We start from the raw sequence: 27749 nt of genomic DNA, 5'->3' as shown, positions 1-27749 counted from the left end.
AATAAATCACCTCCGTGTTTGGAATAGTTTCATGTGATTTAGAGTAATTGTAATATACTCAAAAGACCCTGAGTGCTGTGATCCGCTTGTGTTCTTAACCTCTGTAGATTGAAAATTTTGAAAAGTTTAACTCAACCTTCCACCTCCGTCAAACTTCTCGAGTGTTTGGCAGGTTTGATTGCATCGTTCATAACCACTTGTAGATAGCATTTGCAAGCTCTTCCTGCCTCAAACCTACCTTTGTGAGTCCAGGATTAATTAAACTAATGATTAAAAATGTAGAAGTTTCATTTTTATAAATTCTATGAACATCAGAATAACCTTTGGTGCTCTGTGATTTTTAAAAAAGAAAGTAGAATCATTGATTTTGGCCTTCAAAATAATTGAAAAATCAGGGGAGTAGATACACAAAGACCACAGGAAATTCGTAGCCTATGCTTATAATTTGGAGAAGTACTTCTGTGTAATATACGGACACTACTGGCTTTTTGAGTAAAAAAAACCCAACTAATTTTGTCATGTTGTCATGGTATCATCCTTTTCCAAGTGGTGCTTAGAGATGTCCTCAAAGAAAAATACAGTCTACATCCACTCGCATGCAGCCTGTTAAACCCCCAAAAAGGATGTTTAATATTTAAACGTATTACAAAATATGTCAGAAGCTTTAATTGTAATTAAACTGGTGTGAGTTCTATGAATGAAGTTCTATAAAATGTAACACGAATTTACACAATTGAGCCATGTATAACGGAGAAGCTTTACTTTATTAGGAATAATATTCCCCCTTCCACTGTGCTTCATTTCTCTCAGCGTTTTGCTTCCACGGCCTTACTTGGTCTGGTATGACCAGCAGCTTCTGGTGGTTTGAGTTAGCTAACGTCAGAAAAATGCAGTAGCCAATCTATAAGACTTGTCATTTGTTTTATTTTCAAACAGCTCTAAAGTTCAACCTATAAACGATTAAACATCCTTATTTTTAATAAACAGCACTGTCTAATAATTACCTTCCAAAAATGAGCTGCTTCACATGGATTCTTCCAATAAAGTTATCAGTATGTATTTTATTCTATGTGAGCTTTTTTTTGTATATAATTAAAATAACAAGATAAAGCTCATTAAAGTCATTTGGCAGATGTCAACTAATTGCTAATTGTTTAATATAAAATTATAAACATGGAAAAAGCTACAGTGAAAATGTTGTAATAAAAGACAAAGTCTTAGCCTAGTTTAAATTTCACCTTCACCCACTTCCATGCAGTAGCAAAGTAAGCTCCCAGCCTTCCTGCTGTGGTTAGAAAGTTCTGTTCAGTATGAGCATCAAGGGCCATCTAAGGCTCTGGACTTCCTCCGTGGTGACAACATGGAAGCCCTTGAGCTTTTGGGGGAAGAACACAAACCCACAGGAAGCCAAATTTAGGCGAGTGGTGGACAGCAACAGTTGTTTCGGTGCAGCCAGCTCTTCTATGGCAAAAAGTTTGCTGTTTGGACTCCAAACTCTTTGCTATGAAGGTTGGATCATCCCTGGGCTGTAAATGTGCACAAAAATGCTTGTCACAGAACTCCTGATGTTCCTTGTGCAATATCATGCTGAGTTGTGAAACATAAGCTACCGCTGCCAGATGTTGCACTTGTTCCATCTCAGAACTTTTTCTGATTTTACCTTGTAGATAACTTATCAGTAGTTTGCTCACTCTGTGGATGAAATTTTAACCAAGCAGTGTTTGATTAGTCCAGAAAACAATTAAAACACATTCTATCACACATGTAATTAGATCAGGGCTGTCAAGAGAAGAGGAAATAAAATGCAGAGAAATGAAGACATGTGACATAAAGGACTTAGACTTCATTTTAGCAATTACCTGACAGCTAAAGTTAAATGTCCTTTAAAAAATGCAGCTGTTTGGATAAACAATTAAATGCTGGTACTTGTATTTTAAATCTAGTCAGGTGATTTTTCTTTTTTGTAGGATTCCTGACTGCTTCGGATCGGAAGCTGTGGACACAGATGCTTTGGACGGATACCAAGATTCTTGTTTTTTTATTATTTGTGAAATAAAATGACTCAAATGAAGATTTATTTTAAATTTCTAAACTAAGATTATCTCATCAATGTGAAAAAGATGACTACATGAACATGTTTTAATGCATAAACTCATAACTTGTTAAAATCTGAAGCCTGTGTGCGTTAGATAACAGAGTGAAAATGATTAAAGGAAAGTAGGAAAACAATACCACGCTGTGCCTGGAATAAAGGTAATTACCGTGTTAACAAATGGGAGCTGTTATATAAGAAAAATGCTGTCTTTTTGAGTTATATTAAATTTCAACTTCCACTGCATTATTTGACTAAATCATTTTCACTTTGGTTTGCAGTTCCATGTGTCTAACATTACCTTCCAATGCTTGCTATGCACATTGTCAGCCAGAAATGTTTCTCAACAGTTTCTCAGTGGACAGTTGAACTTATTTGAGGTCTTAGTTCAGTAATATTGGATTTGGTTTCATTATGTTTGCAGGTTGGATTTGGTTTAAATAGGCCATAGGAAATTGACTCTATTTAATCTGAGCATTGAAATGTAGACCGTGTAATCAGTTCTCGTTCACATGTGGGCCAAGATAAGACTGGTTTTATTTGTGTGTAAATCTATCCTGAGAGGCCTCATTCTTGGCTGTGGCTATAGTAAGCCATGCCTCCGAGCAATAGCAGTGTGTGTGTGTGCGCGCGTGTGTGTGTGTGAGAGAGAGAGAGTGAACAAGAGTGTGTGTGGACATAACTGGTCCTTCGCTTGGGTCCCCACCCTCTGCCTCGGGATCCTTGTGTAATTGAGAGATGATCTGGGCATCGCACACAAAGCGTGGCCACACCGCCTCAGGAAGTGAACACAATAATCTTTGTAACAAGGCGAGGACACTTCTCTTTCTCTCTCACTCCCTCTCCCGTGATGGAAATAAGGAAACTCAAGGGGGAATAATTTAATTATTTCAGCGTATCGTTCAATCAGAAGTTCAGCAGAGGTTACCTTTAAGCAAAGTAAAATCTGACATGAATTATGCATCCCCGACACCTCCAAAGTACAGTAATAGGAGTGCATGTGAACAGCGAACTCTTTGTTTCAGCAAAAGATGCAGTGTAATCCAATACGTGCGTGTATTCCTAATCATTTGCATCCGTATCCGTTACCTCAGCTCCATAGTGGCACAACACATTACGGAGAAAACTTGATTGCGAGTTGTCACCTGAGCCACATTCCCTTTAATTACAGCCTCTACATGGACATATATGCATACAAATGGCTTATTTGAAGAGTGCATGAAAAGGAGTTCATTTGAAAAACTACAACAAAACCATTTGTTTCCACCAAAACAGCACTCGCTGTATGACAAATGATGCTTTAGTCTTATGAATAATTCTCAAATTCTAAGCAATCAAGTTTTAAAGATATCGTAAATCCTGTCTAAATAGCCTCATTCATTACACGGCGGAGATGGGAGGGATACTAATAAAGTGTTACGTCTGAAATTGTCACTGACTTCATGCGTCTCTGGGAGATGTTCGGCGCTGAGCTGATGTATGGTGCGACTGACTGTATGGTGATGGAAATGTCGCCGTGGCCTCGTTAGCATTCTGCTGTAACCCTCGGGCAGGGGTGTCAGATTCTCTCAAAATTTACAGCTCAGTTTGGAACCAAAAGATTTGGTGCATAATGGCTGTGGGGACCCTCATAATGAATATACTGATCCTCACTAGCAAGGTCCGCTGTGAGGAAAATGTTAATGAACAAGTACATATGTGAAAGGTTAGCGTTGGTCAAAAGCAGCACAAAAATAATGCTGAAATAGTTCAATTAACTGCAGTTTTCTTTCGATCGCTTTTAGTTGCTAAGGTAACTGCTCTCTCTTATATAGGCTTTGGGCCTTCTGCCCAAGTGTCAGCTTCAGTTATAAGGAGGTGTTATGTGTGAGTTTTTAATGCCAGCAAATCACAGTAATGAGGCCACCGCCAAATGGTCTCATATTGTCTGACTCCAAGTTGAAAGAAAACACAAAGGAAAGGAAACTGATGCCATATTTACTATATTATATTTATGATTAACACACGCACACACACACACACACATAACCAGGACACAGTAATCTGACCGAGTCCTCAGTATCTTTATCCGCAGCCAGCTGAGTAATTGCAGCTACAACTACAGTGCCCTGATTTGGTAGTACTAAAGATTACATCAGCTGTCGAGTCCATCACTGGTTTTTTTGTATTCTTTTTCTTGTTGTAATTCGCTAATTTAATGGTCAGCTTCACTGAGAAAACAGCACAATGAAAAGTGTGCACCAGCAGAAACTGGCAGTTGGATTTGGGACATATTAGTAGTTTGGTTAATGTGTTCACGGCAGCGGTGAGAGCTCTACAAGAAGATCAAAAAATGGATGTAGTTCCCCCGATGGCCAGGTGAGTTAGTCCCCACAAACTACCATGACTACCAATAAACATATTTAGAGCTTGTTTCATATCGAAACTATTTATAGAAAAGTTTCTAACTTTGATTTTGTAAAGGCCAACAGCAGTCTTGCAGGTCTACTCCTCCACTTATCAGAGTCGATGAACAGGACTTCTTGAACCTTCTTTGTGTCTCTTAAAGTATTTTAATGTAAATATCTGAGAAATATAATGGCCACCTGAGTGCTACAGCAAGTGAAATTGTTTTATTATTTGTAACTTAGCAGTAATTAGCAGGTATCTGTGTTTGTTTCAAAATTCGGTGACATCTCAGTAGCTATGTGAAACTTTTACGTACCGGGCATGGGGAAGAGTTGCAAGGAGATTTTTGCCATGCGTTACTGGCAGATGTGTTGTTGTGTAGACCTCAATTCCTGTATTAAATTTCTGTGCTAACAAGCCATTTTGGCTACACACCTGGACACACCCTCTCATTGGTTACTGGTTTTTCTGTACATGTGCGAGGAAAATGTAAGTCAGCCCTACGTTCCCAGCCTTTCATCAACCAAAGATGAAAGTACATGGTGTGCTTTTAAAGACTTCAACAGGAACTGTCAAACAAGGTAGGAGAGTCAGAAAGCCCTCAGAGAGGGAGCAATGAGATTTTATCCTGAGCTAAATCATTAGTGCTGCAATTAAAGATTTTCATTCCTGATGAAAGAATTTGTTTTCTCAAGTCATCTAACGAGAACACGAAACTAGTTGATTTGAATCAGAGGAATCTGAATATTTTGCTATTTTTGCTTTGACAATTACTTCAGTGATTAATCTTTTATCAAAAGCGTCGCCAATTAATTTTACATTTACACAGGCTATAATTGCTCCAACTGAAAACTACATGAAAGATTTGAAAGCTGCAAGCTGATATCCATTTTTTATGTTGACATTATGGGATAGGAATGATTCCAGATCTGGATTTATGTTAAAATTGTTAAAATTAGATACCAGAGTTAAACAGAGAGACTGCAGAATGTTTTTTGTTGCCTCCCAAATGTCACTGAATTTTCTCATGTATTTTAGACAGTACTTAAATGAATGAAGGCTTTAAAATGTTCCTTCATGCGGTGCTCCCATGTCCTGCTTTAGACGTCTCATTCCTTGAGCACTCTGCTAAGACGGGTAGGAAATGTGAATTACAACTAAGCTACTTAACCACAATGAATTAAAGCCTAACATTTGAAAATTTGATACTGAAATTACTGTCATTATGGTGCATTATGTCTGAGCATAATGATTGCTTTGGCGCTGTTTGAAGACAAAGGCAGACTCTGGGGGAAGAGTACATTCAGAGGAAAAAGTTGATTTCATGGACGTTAATGACATGTGAACTTCAAACCTTCATTTTAGCAGCCATCATTTCCTGCCATTTCACAATTCTTCTTTTGTTAGCTACCTAAATAGTAACGCATCTGCGAGTGATTTCTCTTTCTTTGGACTCCAAAGAGAGCCGTACCCACGGAGAGGCAGAAATATCGCTGCTTTTCAGACTTGTGTTTGCTGTGTACAACACGTGCTTAAATGAATAACAAATAGGAGAGAACATACAGCGAAGGCTTAAGAGGAATGCAGAGATTTTTTTTTCCATCTCATGTCGCTAACCGACTGATTTGGAGAGAAGTAAATGTTTTCAAACCACATGCATCTTTTAGGTCAGGGAGGAAAAATAAGATACACTATACTTACGCTGAGCTTTCTTTGGCATCTGCTTTGTTTTTATGGGTACAAAGTTTGCACCAAACGTCTAGGGTGTTGACAAAGAGACAAAGTGCATACCGAGAGCGAGGACCACACAGCAACTGTGACCACGTTTTTGCAGCTGCATTATCAAACGTCCAAAACAGACACATGGAAAATGGGACCAACTCAGGCTCTTAGAATGTTTCCAGGGTTGCAAACAGTTTGGAGACCTAGTGGAGCTGTTATTAATTCCCCATCAGTTTCAGTTTAGATGCCTGAAAGCCAATTAAAGGAGAACATAATTGAATCACCCTCCTGAACAGGAACTCAAATGAATTGTGCTTGGCGACGGATGGCAGGAGAGAGGAGGAGGAGGGCACGGAGGTTAAATAAGGAGGGTAAAATTACCAAGAGTCCCAGTCTTTGCTCAGAATAATGGTTAGAATCTGACCCTGCTATGATGTAAATTAAATTGCATTTGCAACTTCGTCCTGCCAAACCACATGCTGTAGCTGTTGACAGACGGGGTCTACAAAAAAAATTCCAAACTCGTATTAGGCTTGGAGTGACCGCACCCTCTATTAGTTTGTTACCTGTAGTAGCTTTAGTATACAAGCGTAAACCTCAACAATGATCTCGGCGATAAATTGACAAAATTGAAAAAGTCCACCTTAAAGTCCTCTCTGTTCCTCATGTGAGCAAATCCTGCGAAAATAGTTATTGACAGCCAAGGAGAATGAGAAACACAAGTGGCATTTCAGAGCGAGAACTCTGACAAAATGCTTCACTTTATTTGCTAATGAGTAAAAACTAAATGAAAAAGTAATTACAGCCTCAAAAATGAAAATTCCCCACTGCTGCCTCTGTGTGAGAGATTATTCAGAATTTTTAAATGCTGACATACCGCTTCAGCTTTTCCATTTAACAAATATGATTGACACCATAAAAAAATCAAACTTTTTAAAATTTCATTTTAAATTTCTGTTCACATTACAATATAAAATATGCCCAGTTATTTATTTTAACTTTCTTTTGAGATACTGCACTGAGCTTTTATTGGTAAAATGCACTGACATTGAACTGCAGTATAATCACCTCTTTTCCCCATGCCTGCATCACGCTTTAAGTCTTTTATTTTACACAGCTGGAGATGGAGCTAATAAATGCTGAACAATATGGTTTGTGTATATAGCATATTGGTTCCAAGCGGACCAATAATAGTTTCCATTGCAGCAATAAGCATCTATACATTTGCAGAGATGTGTATGTCAGGCTGCAGCGCAGGCCAATCTGAGGCTGACTAGCAGGTCACCACCTGTCAGCATGGTTAATCAGCTGTAAACCTGCTGACTGGACCAGGAATGTCTAAAAAAATGATCTCATGTTAGTAGAATATCTGTTTGACCTGCTGTATTGATGTTATTAGGAGCAATTTACTTGGCACAATGATTATAAAAATTTCATATATGAACTAAATCTGCAACTTTTATGAAATTATATTTAAAATATTACATCAAAATTCTGTCTATTCAAATTTACCATAAATTGGAAAAGTAGCCACAGTCCTCAAAACCTACTATATGACAGGCTTTAAACATGTTTTTGTGAATACCATGCTGAAGGTTTATGGTTTTGATTAAAACACTTTTTTAAATTATTTGTTTAGACCTGTTTTTGCTGCCATTAATAAGAAGCACACAGATTTAACCCTGCAGCGAGTATTTTAAAGATGGTTCTGCTTTTGTGTATCATACTTATACTGTCTCTTTTACCTATGATTCATGTTCCAAAAGTAAGTAATCTCATTATTAGGTTTTTTCATGCACAAAGCAGTTAATAAACACTAAAATGACACTTATTTTGACTGCCTTTTCTGTTACTTCTAATAAAACAATTTATTTGGTTAAGTAATCGAAGAAAAACAATTTCATTTAGAAATGTAAGATATGTTTCTGTGAACAGGTTTTACAGACTCTAATATTTTGATCAATGAAGTCGTAGTGGGACATCTGGTTTGTAGTAATCTTTAAATACTTCGTGGAGAAACCCTTAACGGCAGTAAGTCTTGCTACTTTTGGTTTAGTACAATGCACTGACTACAAGTGGAAAATTACAATGAAATCAAACCCTATAATGTTTTTTTTTTTTTTAAAACAGTATATTTCCACACAGCTTTCCATTATCATTGCTACACCAAAGGGCCAGTTCCAGTGAAAAACTATGAAAAGCTGCAGGAAAAATACATTGGCAAATTCACGGTTGGAAAGATTTTTATGATTAAGAAATCGTAACTGTGCACATGAATACAAGGGTGGGGTCTTAAATGACTCCAATTGGTCACTTGAAGGTTAAATAGATTTATGAACTGAACTACATTCCAATCCATACTTATTAAAGCAATTATCAAAATTAAAGAAAAAAGAAAGTGTCTGAAGAGATTTACAAAGAAATGCTGCTGTGTGCTTATTCTTGGCAGCTAAGCATGGTGTGTGTGTGTGTGTGTGTGTGTTCACATGCACACACGTTTTACCTCAAGGCCATACTCCATTGTCCTGGGAGAGCCACAAGGAGGAATTCCTTTCATGTGTCATCTCCTGTCACAGTACTGTCCTGACAGAGGCTTAGTGACATACGAGAGGTCTCGGCACAATGTCCTGCTTTTAGTCAAATGAAGTGTCTGGCAGCTGCTGCATTCATCAAAATCAAAGGATAATCTGCTTTCCATATAAAATCAAGTGATGATTAACTTTTTTTCCCCCAGAGGGGGAGGGTGGGAGCGTAAATGCTAGCACCTTTAAGGAGACACTTGAGAGACAAGAGGCGGGGAAGGTTCGCTAAAAGTGCAGAGTGGTGCTGGAAGATTTGAAGCTCTCAGGTTAGAGAGCTGCTCTGTTTAGGCTCACTTCTGAATTAGGAATTTCATTTTATTGTAATCAGGATTAATTTCAAACAAAACACCAATCACACAATAGGCTCCTGTACATGATTCAAACTGAGTGCTACCATTACCCACCTTTGCACATGTGAAAAGCATAGATAATGACAAAGAAGCAGAGAAATGTGTAATGTCAGCATTATACACAGAGGGAACGGCGAAAGTAGCCCTTAAAAACGTATTTACACTGAAGTCATTATTTCATATATAAATGAAGGACAACCACAGCAGAGCAGCTTTTTTATATCAGGGTGTAAAAACCAAACTAGAAAATTTAGTATGGCTGGAGGAGCTCTCTACAATCTGCTACAGCTTAGAGCTTAGCAGGTTATAGTTTGGCCTGTCCTTGGTTGATGATAATTACTGTTAAAGCAATGGAAAAATCTAATTTTATGAAGGACACAAGCTCAGTATATGACAAAATTGCTCTATATACTAGAAATGTTGCTGGAGAATCTAATTTCACAACATTTCTTAAGTCCCACAATGTTCATGCTGATTTAGCCCTATTTTGGAAAACAAAACTTTTTTCCAACAAAAAACTTTAATGTCCATTTAAGCTTATGCTATACTAGTCAGTTGTAGTGAAAAGCGGGATATGATAGCCAATCTGGGACAGGAGATGGAAGCAAGCTTCCTCCGAAGGGCGCCTGGGCTCTTCCTTAGAGAGAAGCGTAAGCAGCTGCTCCTCCACATCGAAAGGATGCAGTTGAGGTGGTTCAAGCATCTGAATAGGTTCCCTCCTGGGCAGGTGAGGTGCTTTGAATGAACAGGGAGGAGGCACGATAGAAAAATTATGTCTCTTGGGTGGCTAGGGAACATCTACACCACCAGAAGAGCTTAAGAAGGTGGGTGGGGTATCTGCTGATTTATGCTTGAGCGGGGTTAGTGCAGACGCAGTCCAACTGCAGAGTGTTTGCTGTCAATGGAGTGGACAAAATATGCAGTAAATATGATACTCTAGCTTGTGCTGTTGACCCATCAGCCCACCGTGGAATAGAGTGAAGTTATAGCATACAAAGAGCTGAAGTCACACTGAGTGCTAAAAACAATAAAAGGTATTCACTGCATTCACTGTCTGTGCTTTTCATGGTGTAAAAATATTTGATCATTTTTTGCATTTCTCCCATTCCTGGTGAACTCTGTTGCTCCCTTCCTTATTCCAAACCACTTGTCAACCAATAAGCATTTGACCGACGCGTAGGTCATCCACATCCAGCACTGCGCAGCTCGGATTTTGGAGGACTGCACTGGAGCTGTCCAAATGGCAACGTGTATGCAGATGGACGCATTTGCAGGACCATAAATTTAGCTTTTGACTGCTGCCTCCGTGACCCAGATTGAGATAAGCGTCCAAAAACTGCTGGACATAAAAAAATGTGGCATTTTAAGTTTCGAAGAGGATTCCTTAAGTTATTAGCGTGCACATATTTGATTAATATGCACTGTATACCTCGTGCATTTTTAAAACCTCTGAGTCACCCTGCATTTATGTGGCATCATGGCCTCAGAGAGCATTCAGCTAGAGACTCAAGTGTTTGTTGAATGACTTAAAACCACTTTTCTAAATGGTCCAATCCTTGTCATCATGTACTGTGCATTAGTTGCCATGGAAAAACCCAACTCTTGTTCCAAGTATAAAGCCACAGCATCTCACAAAGCATGCTCTGTATCTTTATTTCTAGTTTTCTGGGGTATTCATATGCTTAAGCAACAAGTAATTTGACAGATATTTCAAACACATGCATCATATTTAAATAAAATTGATTGACATAAAATATAAAGATATCAAACAGTTCTATTTGATCCATGCAATGAATTAAAATAATTCCTGTTATAATCAACACAATCAAAGCTATTAAGAAGCTTCATACTACTGATTTAAGACATCCACATAAACAGAAATATTATTTGCTTTTGTTACCCTGTATTATTCACATGCTGTAATAAAGCTGTTATACTTTACTGTTACAAAGCCTTGTAACACCCCAACAGATCACTACTGTCACAGTGAAGCTGCAAATATATATTCCTGATCCAATTTAGGACCAACGAAGTGAGCTGTGAATCTGTTCATCACAAGTCATGACCAATATCTTCTACACTGGACTGCAATCTGACGGAGCAGGGGCCATTAGACGGCCTGGAACTACCGGACTTCCTTTTCTTTATAATTACACCCTCCTGGATTGACCAAGCACCAGCTAACCCTCTGCTATTTGTGGTAATTAGTCCAGAATGTGAGCTGTCAACATGCAAAAAATCGTGCCAGTAGGCCCACAATGTCGCAGACACCCCCACTGTGTTCAACAACAAGCACCTAGCCTCGGCCACTGGAATGCATTAACTTTCTCCTCTCTTTTTTTTCCCTCGGCGACTCATGTCAAATTCAGGTCCCTCAGAACAAAATCTTAATAATTAACTGGCAAATTTTAACATGATTGCTTCTGACACACCTACTCTGGTAATTATTGCTTTGAGGCCATGTGCTAATGAAATTAATGCATTCATTGCCCCAACAAATTAGCATAACTCATACAAATGGCCCACATTTGAGACCCCGTTGCAATAAGGGGAAAACAACATAGAGGAAAAAGAAGCTTCAAGAATAAAAATAAAGATGCAAAATGAAATGGCTGGCGCATTGAATCGGAGACTACGATGAGCACTGCTCGCTCAAAGTCGTAATGGCTAAAGCCTCTTAATGTTAACCAAGGGTGATTGCAGTAATGCATTACAGAGTGATAGCTGCGCAGGACAAAATGATTATCACCATCATTAGAGTCATTGCAGATCTACATATACATCTCTCTGTGGACAAATATTAAATGCCCATGCCACTGCAGACATTAAAATGTTATTATACTGATGCATTAACTTACTGTAGCAGAGTTCATATCAATATATAGTAGGAGCTTCCCAACAATCACTCTCTAAATGGTGCAGCTGCCACTCGCAGCACTCCCTGGTCCTGCCACTAACCCCTGTTCGTGACTGTTTGGTCTCTCAGTGGGATGTCTCTCAGACACTTACTCCTCGGCATTAATAATTGACGATGATGCCATCGGTACAATAGGCGAGGACAAATGCAACAGTCAGTTGGAGATGCTGCAGAAGTGCGAGAAATGTCCCCTCGTAGCTAAAAGAAGGGGAGGGATGGTTGTAACACCTAAAAAAATGTGTTTGCCCGCAGCCAGATACTGTCAGGGAAGAAGGAAAGTAATGAAAATGGCCTCAACACTGGATTACATTATTACAGTCAGGTGATAGTCTGCAGGGTAGTGTGACAGCTCGCAGTAGTGTTTCCATAACTTCTCTTTATATATCATGGCGACTTCATTTTATACAGCAAATCGGTAACTCACAGCCCCACAGTCAGGTGGATGATTATATCTGGAGGACAACAGAGCAGCAGGATTTGTGCTAAAGGATAAACTGAAATGAAAATGTAATTGAAAGTGTATGAATCAGCATGTTTAAAAAGGTCAGAAAGGAGAAGTTCCCCTGTTGTTGGTGCCACAGCAACACTGACAAGTCGGAAAATAAGGACACTTGGTCTTTAAGCGCCGTGTTTCTTTGACCAGTGAGTGAAAGTCAGAGTAAACAGTGAGTGAAAAACGCAGAGCTCCCAAATGGGACTTAAACAGCCATTGCCTGGTTAATAGTCATAGAATTTATGGCACTGCCACCTTGCCAATCTCCAAATACACACTGCAAAAAGTGTAGAGTTTGCTCGCGGCATGCAATACTGCTGATGGCAGAGGACACCTTTTGTAAAAAAATGGCAGAATTCGACCCTTTGAAAGCTAAAAGGCATTGGGACAAATATGGTTTCTGTGATACTGAGTACTTTTATGTTTGTTGTGATGTTCATTTTCCTCAAGTCAGTCTTGTGTTTGATTAGTTATTTGATGCCAAAAACTGCAACACTGCTGACTGAATGAAGTACACCTGGAGGCATCTGCAGACCTTTGAAATTAGACATAAGAACATAAAGGACTGCTCCTTTTTTGGCACCTTGTGATTTGTCACCTCTCTTCAACCTCCAAGAAAGTTGCTCTGCAGCAAACTGCACTAACTGAGACTCTGAGGGATTTTGTTTTTTTCTGCTTTTTTCTTCTGTTCAGAAAGTTAGTTTGACTTTTGAAGGCCAGCTGAACTGACAAGATAATTTTGCTTTATCTGGTGAGTCAGGAGCACAACACCTAAAATGAGAAACATTAGCAGTTACTCTAAGAGTTCTTCATTCAAGGGACTTTCCAGCAAAAATAGGACCTCAATACCACAACTGCAGTTTGTTAGAAATCGCTTTACCAGAGTAGGGTGACAGCCCGCCGACATCAACCATCTTCGTATACAATCTCAGCTCGAAAATGCTTCAATGAGAATTCCTCGCTCAGAAGCAAGAAATGCTCATTTTTAAGGAGAAAAACAAAAGAAATAAGAACACAATTCTTAAACCAGCATTATTAGATTATCATCTTCTTTCACGTGAAACCCATGAAAAGACCTTAAAAACATACTCATCACCCTGCTGCCAAAAAACAACATCTCACTGTTTTTTTAGCCCCACAGTGGCAACGACACACACTCCTAGATGCATAACAAAAGTCACTGGAGACTTCCACCCCAAGCTAAATGTTTCATTTAATTTGCTCAGAGTGAGACTGTGGATGTGCACTCGCACGATTTCATGTTTAAAATATCTTCGACACCTGAAAGGTCGTCGTCAAAGTTACTGTGACATTTTCTCCCACAGAGTGGATCCTTCCCATACATACATACACACAGGACCAGACAGCGAAGCCGACACCGGAGAGCAAACAATGAATAAAACACTCAAGAGCCAGCTTGTGATGCTTTGACCCACGACACAAGCATGAATACATACAACACATCAACAGCATACTTCCTAATCTGAGATGGTTAGTAATGCGGCCACCTTCTCCAGCATGCAGGCCCATCTGTGATGACACATCAGCTCCACCGTTTCAAACGAATAAACTCACAAACACGAGACACAATGTGTTGACAGAAAATTTGCATTAGGAATGTAACACAGGAAAGCATGATTAATTTCTGCTCACGAAATGAATACAGATTTTGTCATTACATGGCTTGTATCCTCTGCCAAATATTATAATGTTTCGCCCTCCTTTTCCGCAGCGAGTGTTCGGCTGCAATAATAAGGAATAAAAGACAGCTTACAGCTCATAAGCAACACAACTGCTGGCAAATCAGCTAAATCACAGAGCAAAACAAAGACCTGATTGCTCATTAGTATTATAGATCTGCTCTCTTTAAATCTGCTTGTGAGATGCAGACACTGTTTAATGGCTTAACTGGGGTTTGTTTAAATGTGCACCATCTACATTTCACACAGTAAAGATTAAAAGAATGAGACATAATCAGATATCTCACTGAATTTGATATCACGGCCCCCTTCTCAAAACACACATGCTCGTCAATACACTTACCTTGGCCTTGCAGATGATGCATCGCGCTCTGTCTTCACTCCCACATCCCTGTAAGGAAAGGATATTTAAAAGTAATTTAGTGACAGTGAGCCGTGAAAACAGCGGCTCCAAAGTTCCTGAATGACACGCATGAGCAACGAATCATTTGTTTGTTGTTTTGATCAATAAACTAATTAAGTTTGTTGGGGAAATGGTGCACTATTTTAAACCCAAAGGTGCACTATGCATAACAATGCTAATTTAATTAAATTGCTTAAAAGCCTTTATAGTATGGTGGCCTTGAGGAGCAAAAACACAACTTCTTTTTTTTTTTTTTAAATAAGCATTACACCCCCCCCCCCCCCCCCCAAAAAAAAAAAAAATCATACAGAAAACCAACACTGCATAAAAAAAAACCACAAATTGTAAAAATAACACTAACAAAAGCATTTCACAAGACACAAGGACAGAGGAGAGAACACAATTCAAAAAATGCATTAAAAATACAAAGGATCAGAAAACAACCTTTGACAAAACAACAAAATATGAAACATCAATATTTCACAAAACTCAAAAAACACATCAAACCGAAAGCAACATTTCAGACACCGCACTCTTGTTGTTTTACTGATTGTGTTTTCTTGGCTGGTTTGCACATGAGGCCTCCTCTAACTACAATAAATAGCATTAATACATGCGTGTATTTAACGCTTAGACTAAATGCATCACTTCATATGACAGAAGCACGCATCCAGTAACATGTTTAACAATCTTTAAGCTGGTGCTCGCTCGCTAAACACGCTAATAACAAGAAAAGCATTTGTGCGTACACAAACCGCTAACATGCATGGCATGCAGGAGCACATTTTGATAGATGTTAATGGCATATAATTATAGAACACTGCTATTAGGCAATGTGATTTTATAAAGAGGACCATTGCCCCTGGCACTGTGGCCTGATTGCTGCAAGTGTTGGTTTGATGAATGTAAACCAGGTCTGTTTGCAGAGATGTCAGCCAATGAGAGAGAAAGGGAGAGAAGAGGGTTAGACGCTTAACTCGCAATTAAAAGGAGACATAGTCATGCACCCAAACAAATTTATCACAAATGAGAAACATATCTAACGCACGTCAGAAACTAAACTCATTTTCTGCACATCTCATTATGTTTTTCATCACTTCACACATTCTCCATTGAATCGGTTCTATATTTAACTCTTCAGCATCACTTCTTTTTTCCTCTGTGTATTTTCAAACGGCTGGAATTACAAATTCTAAAGAGCAATTTTTTCTATTAACCTCAATATAATGAAACCAGATGGATAAAAAAAATAAGAATTTATCTGTAGAGATCCTAGTCAAGTACTCAAGCTGTCAGTGAGTGGGCAGGCAGTGCTCACACCAGTCCACACTCAGCTGGTGCTATACAGTCTACTCATGCCCTTGTACTTTGTGCTTTGAGGGGTTTCACCCCTCTAGGAATGCACTCCCTATAATGAGGGTCAGAGGTCAAAGTGCTGCCGTGCCTGGAGGCCGGGATCTCCCAGGCACACTCAGTCACTGACTCTGTCCCTATATTTAAATCCTGCCTCAGGACATGTTTTTCAAAGGGCATCTCCTAACTAGTTCCTGGTTACTAATTAGTTCTGTGCCATGCTATTTGTCTTTAGGAACCTGAGTGAGGAGGAGGAGGAGGGGAGGAGGAGGAGAAGGGGGAGGGAGCCAAATGAGGCAGCCCTAAAAAAAGATAGCGTATGTTTTGCCTCAGTGGAGACGATAATCACTCAGACAGTCCTCTGCTGCAAACATGCTGAAGTATGTATCAACAGCTGAAATGAATGCCAGTGGTGTTTCGCCGTATTTGAATTCTGCGTGCCCACTCTTTAGTGACAACATCTGTGTGATACTGTTGTGGCTGAAATTAAATAAGGACGTGGATTTTTTTTCCCCCCCTCCCCGTACAAGCTGCTTTTAGAGGAGTGGTAACTGTGCATGCTATCACTCCCAGCTGGCTGGCTCTGTCTCTCTCAAGTCAAATCATTATTGGATTACATTTTCTGGCTTCATAAAATGCGGTTAAGAGGCACTTTAGACATATGTGCATGACCTGCTTTCCAGAGATGGCTATCAGAGCAAAAGTGACAGGTCAATTGCTGATTTCTGTTCCGTAAAAAGGGAAAGGGGCTCCCAACCCTGAGCACTCTAAATGGATGCATGTTCCCCCCTCTCTCTGTGTCTGCTTCTCTCTCTCTCTCTCTCACACACACACTCACGTTAAAAGTACTCTGGTAGCATCGGCACACACACTCATCCCAGAGCGTGTAGCATGCCTGTTTCATAAGCCTGTGTGTATGTCTGTATATAATTGTATAGTGGGAAGACACACACTTAATGGAAGAGGCTCTTCACTCTGACAGCTGGGTGGTGCAGATGAAAGGTCTGCTGTAGCATGTTGTCTACCACTTGTGGAGTATCCAAAGAGACCCAAAGCTCTCTGGAGTGGACGACACAACAAGCTTACGCACATTCTTCTTTGATTAATCTACAAGCATCGGTGTGCTGTGAAGTGCATACATTATGATGCAGAATTAGATCTTGATGCATTTATATACAGCTGGAATTTGTTTATACCTCAAATGGAATCAAGCACTATCCAAACGTGCATTAGTGACACAGATGAAATTACTCTTCAGTTTATTTGCTCTTTGGCTCTACAGTCAAATCCGAAATCAGATGGTTGGAATTTGTGCCGACACATCCTCACATTTAAGTCTCTAGAAGGCTTAAACGCCACACAGACTGAAGCCTACTACATTTCCCACCATGCAACTGTGTAGTCTTTATAGTTGTCCGTGTGTGTATTCATTCAGCTTGAGAATAGATTTTATTGGAAAAAGCAGGAAACGTGAAACATTTCAGGAAGATTTTTTCCACCGCTTGACTTTCTAGTTTATTGGAATTATCTTCTGCTTTTTTTGTTGTTGTTGGTTTTATGAGCATCCTAGAACTTCATGACAAGGTTAAACTTACATATTTAACTTAAGTTTAGTTATTAAAAACGGTCCGCATCATTGTGCTCATGGTTGCCATGGTGATGCCGTCCCTAGACAAAATATACTTTTTCCTGAAATGCATCACTCATCAATTTGTGTGCATCAGATTATTTTGTGTGGCTAACGTTAGCTGTTAGTTGCCTTGCCTTACTGCAGACTAGCATCCACACGCCTGCGCAGGATGCAGTTTATGGAATGTTTCAGTCAAATGGTTATGTTCACTTTTGAAATCCAAGTACTGCAGCACTGCACCGATTTGCACAGCTGTCTGCTTAATTTCCACTGCGCTCATTTACAACTTCCCATTAAAGCCGTCTGTGGGGGCTGCAGACCCTGTTAATGGTGCGTGGCATTATACCATCTTAATAAAGTAAGAATACTTTGTTTAACTGATTAGCTGACTAGCAAAAGCAGCCCCTAGTTGCCACCCACAGTTTAGGAAAATGTGGCTCTTTAACTGCTAAATGCTTAAACATATTTACCAGCTTTTTCCTAATGCTGTCAGTCTGCACGTTGGTGACGTTCAGTGGGTTTATCAGAGCTACCTGCTGCTACAAGGTTGGTAAGACAGCTAAACGGAAGTGCTAAAGATGCTAGATTATAAAACCACAGCTCCTAGCCTAAGAGAGAGTCATTACACATAACACAGAGCCATTCAATCCGTTTTTCACTTCAAACATTAAATTAGAGCTTTAACTTTCACAGTGCCGTCTGCTACGATTCTCAGAGCTAACAACCAGTACTTTTAGAGTCATATTGTGATTACTGCTGTATGACGCCCTTTAAGGCAGTTGTACAGTGATCACATTATGTAAAACTGAACAGCGCATCAGTGCATCTGTCCAAGCAAAGTAACAAGCTCGTAAAGTGCACTTTCATGTCCTGTGACATAAAAACTCATTTGCATACAGAGAAGGTTTTTTACTTCTGTGAAAGACTGCAGCTGAGGTGTTAAAGTCCGCCGCTGAATTTACATTTTCACATCAACACACCTCTTCACTCGCTTTTTAGCTTTTATCTTTTATTTCTGGGAAAATACTTGGTACACAGCGGTAATTATACATTCTGGCAATCCAATTTCTGGCAGCGACAGCAGCAGCAGTTTGTTGGGAATTAATGGTGGAAGAGTAATTAGCATGAGCAGAAAGAAGCTCCATGACTGAACAGAAAGAGAAATGTATGCCACCTACGGAACCTTAGATTTTATCAACTGAGAAGAGTGTAAAGTGAGCTTTTGGGAGGTGCAGTCCAAAAGCACCCGCTCCCCGACCAATGCGTTAGTACAACTGCTGGTTCAAGAAGGACTACAGATGTTAATGAGCTCCTCTGTGGTAGGTGACCTGTGCTGGGCACTTGATAGCTTCCTGGATTTCAGCCAGTCCATTAAGAGGTACTTCTCACTGTCTTGGCCTCCGTGTTTCAACTGTATAACGATGACGTGTCACCATTGTTAACAACCCTCATTAAAACTAATTGGTATTTCTATTTGAAAGGTAGCTCATTAGGCAAGCAATGTTTTGTCTCAATAAGGCGAGACGGCAAATACATTTAGTCAATTTTGGAAAACCAGCACAGACGTTTCACTGCTTACACTTTAACAAACAGCTGATGGCAATTCAAAAATATCACAGTTCCCTACATGGAAAGTCTTTCTTACCCTCTGGATCCATGTGGACAGACACACGTGATGGGCAAGTAAATTCTTGCAGTCGCAGAAATTCCTCAGCGGGTCACTGGCTTTAAGTTCACCATCCCTGCATATAAAGCACTCTGATGTCTCTGTGGAAGACGAGCAGAAGATGGAGATTATGAATGGTTTCACATTGGATCAAAGGCTAATCCCTGATTCGCGTTAAGATTCATATCAAATATTCATCCATGTATAGCGATACTTATTTCCTATTACAGTGTTCAACACACCCAGTACGGTTCCACAGAGCATTAGACATTCATGTTATTCCCAGTGGGAACGCAAAGAAGGGAATGTGGGCTTATGATGTTTTTTGATTATTTTCTGCCACATATAAACTATTAAAATAGTGCATGCTCACATTAAATACGGCCACAGTTTCAGATAATGAGGTCCGAATATTTACAAGCCATCCCTGTTAGTTAAAAGTTCAGGATTCAGACTGCTCTAAATATGAAGTTTCAGAGAGTTTTTTGCACGATGTCAGTGCAAGCAGATATCCTATGGTCAGACACAACTGTCTGCTTTCGAGGGGCAGCCAATAAGGAGTAAGAGTTAACTGTGAACTTTAAAAAGCTTCAACCGTATCAGCGTTTAAGTATACGTATATTTAGTTGGTAGAAAAACGGCAGCTTCTTTCTAAAACAATAAAAGCTTTACAAAGTTATTCTACAGATTGGTTGCCCCACAGTCAGCAGTCAAAAGCAGTCTGGACGTTTTCAACTTTGAGAATTCTCAGGACATAAAACATTGTCATAGCAACGTGTGCATGTTAGGTGGTAGAAGAGTCAATTGACAGGCCTTTATCAAATGTCCTGGTGGCTTACCACTGAACTTTGGATTATTTTTGATAAGCTAGAGGTAATATAGAAAGTACAGAAAATACATCAAATACAACTCAATAAAGAGATGAAAAACAACAACAGTGTTGTTTTCTATTTAGTTATTAAGGGAACATTAAAGGGACAATCTATTTAAACCTGTATTTCTACACAGTAAACTGCACTGTAAGCATGAACTCAGATTTCATGGGTTCACTGGGTTTACCATGATGACACTGCAGTGTTTATTCAGTTAGAGCAGCTTTTACAAAGTTCAACTAGTGCGTTCAAATAACAAAAACAAAAGGTAAGATTAATTCTCATTCAAAAATCAGTTTGGAAGTTTTCACATTGCATCAAAGCCACATTTAGCCTAAAAAATCAATTTAAAAAAACTGATTTTAGCTTAAAAGTATACACAGGGTGAACACAGGATGGCCACTTTCAGAACTAACAATATTAGCACTGCAGGAAAACCGGGCTGAAGTTGAAAAAAGAATACACTCACCTCGAAGAACTACTGAAAGAAATATCTGGAGAAACATTTTAGTTTTTAAATGTTCTACAAAATTCACCAGCTAGCTGCCAAATCTGTCTGCAGTTTGGGGCTGGGCAGTTAGCATACACTGGGGATAAGGGAGGTTTTTTTCCACTATTTTCCTATTGGCAGCAATGCGCATGAGAGCACTGAGGCATAAAACCAAAATAATGAGCTCACACATGCTAAAAACTCCATTAATTGCAGTCAGGTGACAACTCTTTGAGTCTGGCATCTTTTGCATAACCTTCTGTCACTATAAAAATCCCGATGCAGCTGTAGCTATAAGTGTGATTACACCACGTAAAACATTCACGGGTCATTTCATGAAAACCCGATCCCTCCCACCTGACCCCATCAGAATCAGCTGATGTTGTCTTTGTGTAGTAACTCAAGTATAATAAATGAAGCCATGCATAATATTCCTTTCATACTGCAAATATGTTTCAAGTTACATGTCCCCAAGGTACGTAGGGGTGGGTCAAAATGTAGCATTTTCCTGTATTTCTTTCTGCATCATAACTCATGACATGAAATTTTCAGGGCTTCTAAAACCAGATCGATTTTACACCAAGCGTCACATTTGTTTTGTTTCTTGCATTTTTCTTTCTGACCAACCCTGAGCATCACTGTCATGGAATACCTCATAGCTTCAATAGCAAAACTGCACCAGTTTAATCTCTATGACGTAGAGGAACAGAAACAAGCATTAGTACCCTGATTGTTTGATCTGTGTTCTCATAACTCACTGGAGAAAACTTGAAAAAATGTATTTTAGGTAAACATTCAGGGTTTGTATCATCATGTGGAATAGGCAGGATATGGAAGGACTCCTTTTCCCTATATTTTGATAGCAGGCTCATCTTCTAACTTTGATTCCTTCTTGGTTAAAAAGAATTATTTCATTTGTGAATGTATCTTAATTTCTATGTTCACATGTTCTATATATATTTTTGCAACAACCACTGGTCCTTACAATCTGAAATCTGAACCAACCCTTATATAGAATAGAATAGCCCTTTACTGTCATTGTACATATACAACAAAGTTGTGGAAATATAAGTTAATCTAAGCTAAGGTGGTGTTTTTCCCCCTGTAGTGCTGAGGTTAGTACCACACATTCTAAAACCCCAAATTTCCATTGCTTCCGTCCTCATGCAAGACTGTGTTTAGCACAGGGTGTAAAGAAAGGTCAGGAGCTGCTAATTGTTAACAACAACACTTCATCTGCTGCCATCAAAACTCCTAACAGCTGCTTTGAGCTCACAGCTGAAGCAAAGCCTAAAGTCTCGCAGTAAAATGATCCGTCTCGGTTCAATTAGGGGTGGGCATAAAAGTAGAGAAGAATACATCATGTGCGAGCTGCCAGACATGCGGTCCTGGCCCTAGGCTGGGGTTAGCCACAACATCCATCCAGCGCTTTATGCCCCATTGTGCTGCAACCAGCACCTCTGATTTAACAGCACACTTCGCCAGGACCGTCCGTCAGTGATGATTCCCAAGCAGCAGCTTTGAAGCTAAATATTGGACAGTAGCTAGAAGCCAGGTCTGCTGGTTTCATCCCAGAAAAACACTGAGAGACGGCAGCGAGGGCTAGCTGTCATCTGTGCACTCGCCTGATAGGAGGATGAACTGCTGCCTCAGAAGCTCCTGTCTCTTTTGGGCCTCTCGCTGATCTGCATTGCTTCAGGTGAAAATCTACCCTCAGATGAAAAATCTTTTAATCAAAGGAAGAGTCTTTAATGCAACCCATCACGATCTGCGTAAGCAGATTTTATTACTGACCATGCATATATTTCACTTTGCATTAACATCTCTGAGACAGGCTGTGTAAAGGAGGAAACCCTAAACTTTTATTTTTGATTCAGTCCCAAAGCTGGCATTTTGAGATAAATGTCTGGTGTTTAGCTGCTTGCTTTACCTCGCTGTTATTGACAGCAAGCAACTGGCCTACTGCTTCCACTGACACACTTTCCACATACTACTATGTCAAAATTCATCTGTTTGCTCGCCTTTAGTCTTCCTTCCTAACAGTATAGCAAGTTTAGTTGGTTTTCAGTCACTGTCAAAATAAGTTTGTATGTGCTGAAGAGTTTGCAGAAAATAATGGAGCCATGTACAGACATACCTATAGAGAATGACAATCTAGCTAACAGGCAGTCTGAGTGATTCAACAGCCTGACCAAAAATATTGCCAAAGTTACTGTGATGGCAGGTTCACCAATTATACGCACAAGTCCTTTTTAACATTTCACTCCCCCGAATCTGTGCTGCGTTTACGATCATTATGGCAAGCCCTGGGGCACTTCTGGAGCTAAATAACAGCACTACTGCTGGGAAAATAACTAGAAAACAACATTACAACAGAGATGTAAACATGCAGTGTGTCAATCGTAGTCGAGCTGACACGTCTGCGTGATCTGTGACTCCCATAATTAACTGTCAGTGGTGTCAGCGTTCAGCAGAGTTTCACATGAAGGTGGGTGCTCCACTAACTGGCTGAAGTCCTCCTCTCTGCACGATTTAACAGCCAACAAAACTTGCTCTGTACAGCAGCAGCAGCTCTCAGCTGTGCGCTTCCATACAGGGTGATGATCTTATCACAAAGCAGAACGTACCAACACTCTGTCAAAAGCTCTGTTTATGCTACTTGACTGTGAAACCAGCTTCAGTTGCAAGGCATGTCAGTGATGTTTTAATTCACCGCTGCTCAGTATCACACATGAAACCTGAGAGAAAACGACACAAGGATGGAAACCATAATCTCAACAGAGGCAAACTGAGCAGTGTTACTCGAGGTTGAAACACTGTACAGTGCACTACAAAGTAAACAAATGAGGAAAATGCCAGATTGGGATAATTTAATTGTCCACTGCATTGCTAACGACCTCATTAACAAAAGAATGATGGGAAATCAGCATGGTCTGGGCGAGGAACCGCCTGTGTGACAGCCATCTGGCTACAATGGTTAGGGGGGGTTGCAATGGGGGTTGGGGAACTTGTAAGCTAACACCACGACCATCGCAACTTCCAAGTGCAGACCTAGAGCACCTCTAGATGGAAGTTAGTGGTGTTTTACAAAACAAGTGTAAATTTGACATTTTTCTCTTTAATTACTGAAAACTATAATGTGACTTCAGTCTGAAAATGAGAGAAAATATTACTAATACTGGACAAGAGCTCAATGACTTTTCTCAGCATTTAGGTCTATTTGTAGGTAATTGCAATACACAGTATAATATCCATTATGCATCAAACACACAGAGTGCATTTATGCACACCTAAAACACTGTATCATCCTTAAACACCTGACATTGTAGTGTTTTATTACTGGCCTAAGACAAGTAAAACCAAAATCTTTGCAATGGAAGACAACACCACCTCACATAGTGTAATAATTTCCAAACTTGTCCATTTTGTCAAGGTTATAATTACTGGCTGATGGACTCTGGTAATAAAAATTCAATGATAAATTCATTTTGCAGTGTCGTTTCCAACACTGCTAAATGGGTGCAAACTGGGTGTGGCCATAGTTAAGTTAAACTAAACCAAACTAAACCAAAAACTAAAATTAGGTGGGAAAAGCATTTTGGTTAACATTTATATTTACATTTTTAAATTTAGACAAATTCCTCAACACAACCAGTGCAAGGAGGCTTTGTTCAGTGAGGTGGAATGTCTACATGACTGACTCAAATGCTGTGCTTGAAATATATTATAGGTTCTGAATTTTAAAAGTGAAAGTGAAACCAATGACAGCTCGCCATTTTCAAACAGTAAAAACTTACTGAAACAAGCAAAAGTGAAACCAAATCAATATCAAAACTAAAACTCAAAAGAAAATAAAAAAATATATATCACAATAGTAGTCAATAACCACTGAAGCTTCGAAGTACGTAAAATTTAAAAAACAGCCATAAAACTTTGGCTCTGCTGTTGTTCAAATACATTTTCTCAACTACAACTCCTCCAAATTTGGTAAAAGAGAAATCAAGCACAACATCCACTGTAGTTATACCGGTAGAAGGCGGCCTCTCAGTGAATTTGCCCACTACACCTCTATACTGCCATATAAATGCTAACTGACGTAGACTTTTGAGCAATCAAATCGATGTGGAGGACCTGATTTAAATCTCCTCACTGTGACCTTAAGAAGCTGCCCAGTGTTTACTTACAGCCCTCTGTGCCAATAGCTTATTATTAAATGTCAATGATATTTAAGCTCTTTATTTGTTTTTCATTTGCTTTTTCTGGCAAATTAGAAAACTTATCTCCAAAAGTCTGATAACAGAAGAGTGAAATTCATGTTCTTGCTGCTTCAAACATTTGAATCTGATGTCAGAGCAGGACAGAGACAAAGGCAGATCCTGACTTTGTTTCACATATTTATATGCAAACAGCACATCATATATATATATATACTACTCCAAATGTAGGTTAACAGTAGCTTTAAATTCCATTGTTCTGTTAAGGCACTTTTGACTATGTATAAGTGTGTATGTAAAAATATGCATCTACACCACTGCGGTGACCTTCTGACCTCAAAGCGTGAAGTACCAAAAACAAACGTTCACTCCACAGTTAATATACTTTAAGAGCACTGTGTGTATCGTACACATATAAAGCTTAGAGAATTGCACTGGTTAGTCACTGTCAGTTAGTTATAAGAAAATGAATCTGGTCTTTATTTTTGTGTTTAGTTTAGGACTAAGACAAAGTGATGATAGATTTCTTATAATGTTTAAACCAAGAAAACAAGCTTTACATGTTACAGTGTGTGACAAAGTGGTTAGGCATGAACTCATTTACTGGTCCCTTGACCATATTGATAATTTATTTCTTTGTTGTTTTACAATCAGCTATAATGCTTTAATTTAGACATTGCTGGTGTAACTTTGCTTAACACACTATCCTGGGTTTGTTTGTGGTAGCAGTAGTTACATCCATTACATCCATGCATATGTTTTTTAAAGCAAACACTACTAACCATCACTTGAATTTTCTTCTGTTCACAGGCAAATGTCTGGTAAATTATGTTTCTTCATGTTGCTTTGGTTATACTTACCATGTTTGTCCATTTATTCAGGTCCTATATTTAAGACAGGTATATGGGAAAGGCCGCCCCAGTACTTCCTGTTTATATAGGGTCATGAGGTCATTGATCGCATCACTGGATGCAACCAAATGAAGGGTTTTTCATTTTGTATAGTATTGTTTATTTTCTTTAAAGTAGCCTTTTGAGTTGTATTGTATGCAGTGTTTTACCTTTCAAACCATTTAGCTGAGTAAATGAGTTTGTCAATTTCGTGCATAGTCTTATTCCTGTTCTTTGTTTAGAATTATTTTGTTTGGTCTGACCTATTTCTTTCAATGGTAGAGACTAACGAGGTTCAGGTGTGGGTAAAGTCCTGTATAAAGCAAGTCGGATTCTTGCATACCAGGTTGATTGTTTTATGGTAGAATGGAGATGCCAGAAATAAAGTATACTTAAAAGAAATTTAAATACTCTGCTGATGCTGTTTACTTATCACCTTCCTTGCTGCTTATGTTATGCTACCTCACACAGTGATACAGACTGAGACCCACTGTTTTTTTTAAACAACCTGAACTTATTATTTTTTAAAGGTAACTTTGATAACTTGGTTATAAAAACTTGTATGAATGTGTTCAAATATGCGCTTTGTGCCAGCGGGCTTTGACAACAGCACATAGACTCCCTCCCCGGAAGAAACAGCCCAATGACACAGGCTGTGGTTTCAGTTCTGAAACAGCTGGCTGTCAGAAATGGACAGCCTGCTGTTTCATTTCATTTCCAAGAAAAAAAGACAATCTATCATTTCTGTTTGAACAAATAAACTGAAAATTGTAACATATCATCAAATGTCAAGCACATACCTATAAACAAACTTCTACATGACTCTGCCGGAGACAGAGGTCGGTACTCGGAGCCCATGTCTCACTCTGTGTTGAGAAACAACTCCTTCCACTCTCCTCTCACTGTTTCCAGATACCAGTAAGTTGCTCTACTTCCTGTTGGCATTCCTCTTTTTTCCCTTGATGAAGACGGATGAACATTTAGAGACGAACTGACATGTCAAAACAGAAATTTACCACAGCGTAGCTCCACTTTCTGCTACTGCACTCGGTCAGCTGATAAGCTGTGTTTTTGTTTGAACGGAAGTTGTGAAAGTGAGCAGCCAATTACAGCCGTGAGCTGCAGCACGTCACGACAGGAAGCCACATGAAAGAAAAGAAGGGGAGAGAGAAAGTGGAAGAGAAAGAGAGTTGGAGAGGGGCTCTCCGCTGGATTTCATTGTGCTGCTTTCAAGAAGGTCTAAAAAACAGATGCTGCTGGCCATAAAGTGATGACTCACACAGCAAAAAGGTGCTTTTCTGTTTGCTTGTTTAGGGTAAAATGATTTACAGTGAGAATTGTTTCATGGTGAGGGAGGAGCATGAAGTGGATGAGACTTTTTCCAAAAAACAACAGAGTTGCAACAAACCATCGTGTACAGTCACTGCTGGGAAATGATTAACAGGTTCTGGAATTTCCCCACACGTCTTTCTGCATTGTGTCAGAACACATTCATCGATGGAAAGTTCCTCACCAACAGTTTGTGACATTTACGTGTCCCTTTACTGCTGCATTTTGATAGATCTCCTCCTGCAGTTTCCTTTTTGAAAGTAAGGCCAGGCCATGAAACACACACAAAATGTTACAGCTATCACAGACACAAGGGAATAAAGATTTTCAGTTTATCTGTGAGTGTCTCTGGTTAGAAGCAAGTAAATGCAAGGTTATAACATTTTAAGTTAAGAAGCACATCAAATGAATGAGAAGCAAAAACTCATTTTAAAATGAGCTAGTTGTTGTCAGTGTGTTAGTAAAGGTTTTATAACTGCTTATTTCATAATGTATGAATGAAAGGTCAGCAGGACTGTGAGACTCAAACAAGTATCAGACAAAGCACGACGTGATACAGAACATCCAAATATTCACTGCAAGATGCAGACATGACCCAACTCTTCCCAACTTGAATCAAGAAGAAATAATAAAACTTTAATCGTTTATAGCTCACCTT

At 39.3% G+C, this 27749-nt stretch overlaps 1 protein-coding gene across 1 annotated transcript in view; it reads right to left on the bottom strand.

The window, feature by feature from the left end:
- Nucleotides 1–26803, bottom strand: part of LOC134620709 (uncharacterized) — an 85913-nt gene extending 59110 nt beyond the window's left edge. The window contains exons 1-3 of the mRNA XM_063466979.1: nt 26563–26803; nt 19276–19397; nt 14588–14635 (exon numbers count right to left, since the gene is read on the bottom strand). Coding sequence (XP_063323049.1) covers nt 14588–14635; nt 19276–19397; nt 26563–26620 — 228 coding nt within the window. The 5' untranslated portion in view covers nt 26621–26803. The remainder of the gene's footprint in view (nt 1–14587; nt 14636–19275; nt 19398–26562) is intronic.
- Nucleotides 26804–27749: the final 946 nt, after the last annotated feature.

The sequence above is a fragment of the Pelmatolapia mariae genome, linkage group LG23 (assembly GCF_036321145.2).
Source record: "Pelmatolapia mariae isolate MD_Pm_ZW linkage group LG23, Pm_UMD_F_2, whole genome shotgun sequence".
NCBI lineage: Eukaryota > Metazoa > Chordata > Actinopteri > Cichliformes > Cichlidae > Pelmatolapia > Pelmatolapia mariae.
Note: the sequence above shows the minus strand (reverse complement) of the source record. Positions and strands in the feature narration are given on the sequence as shown.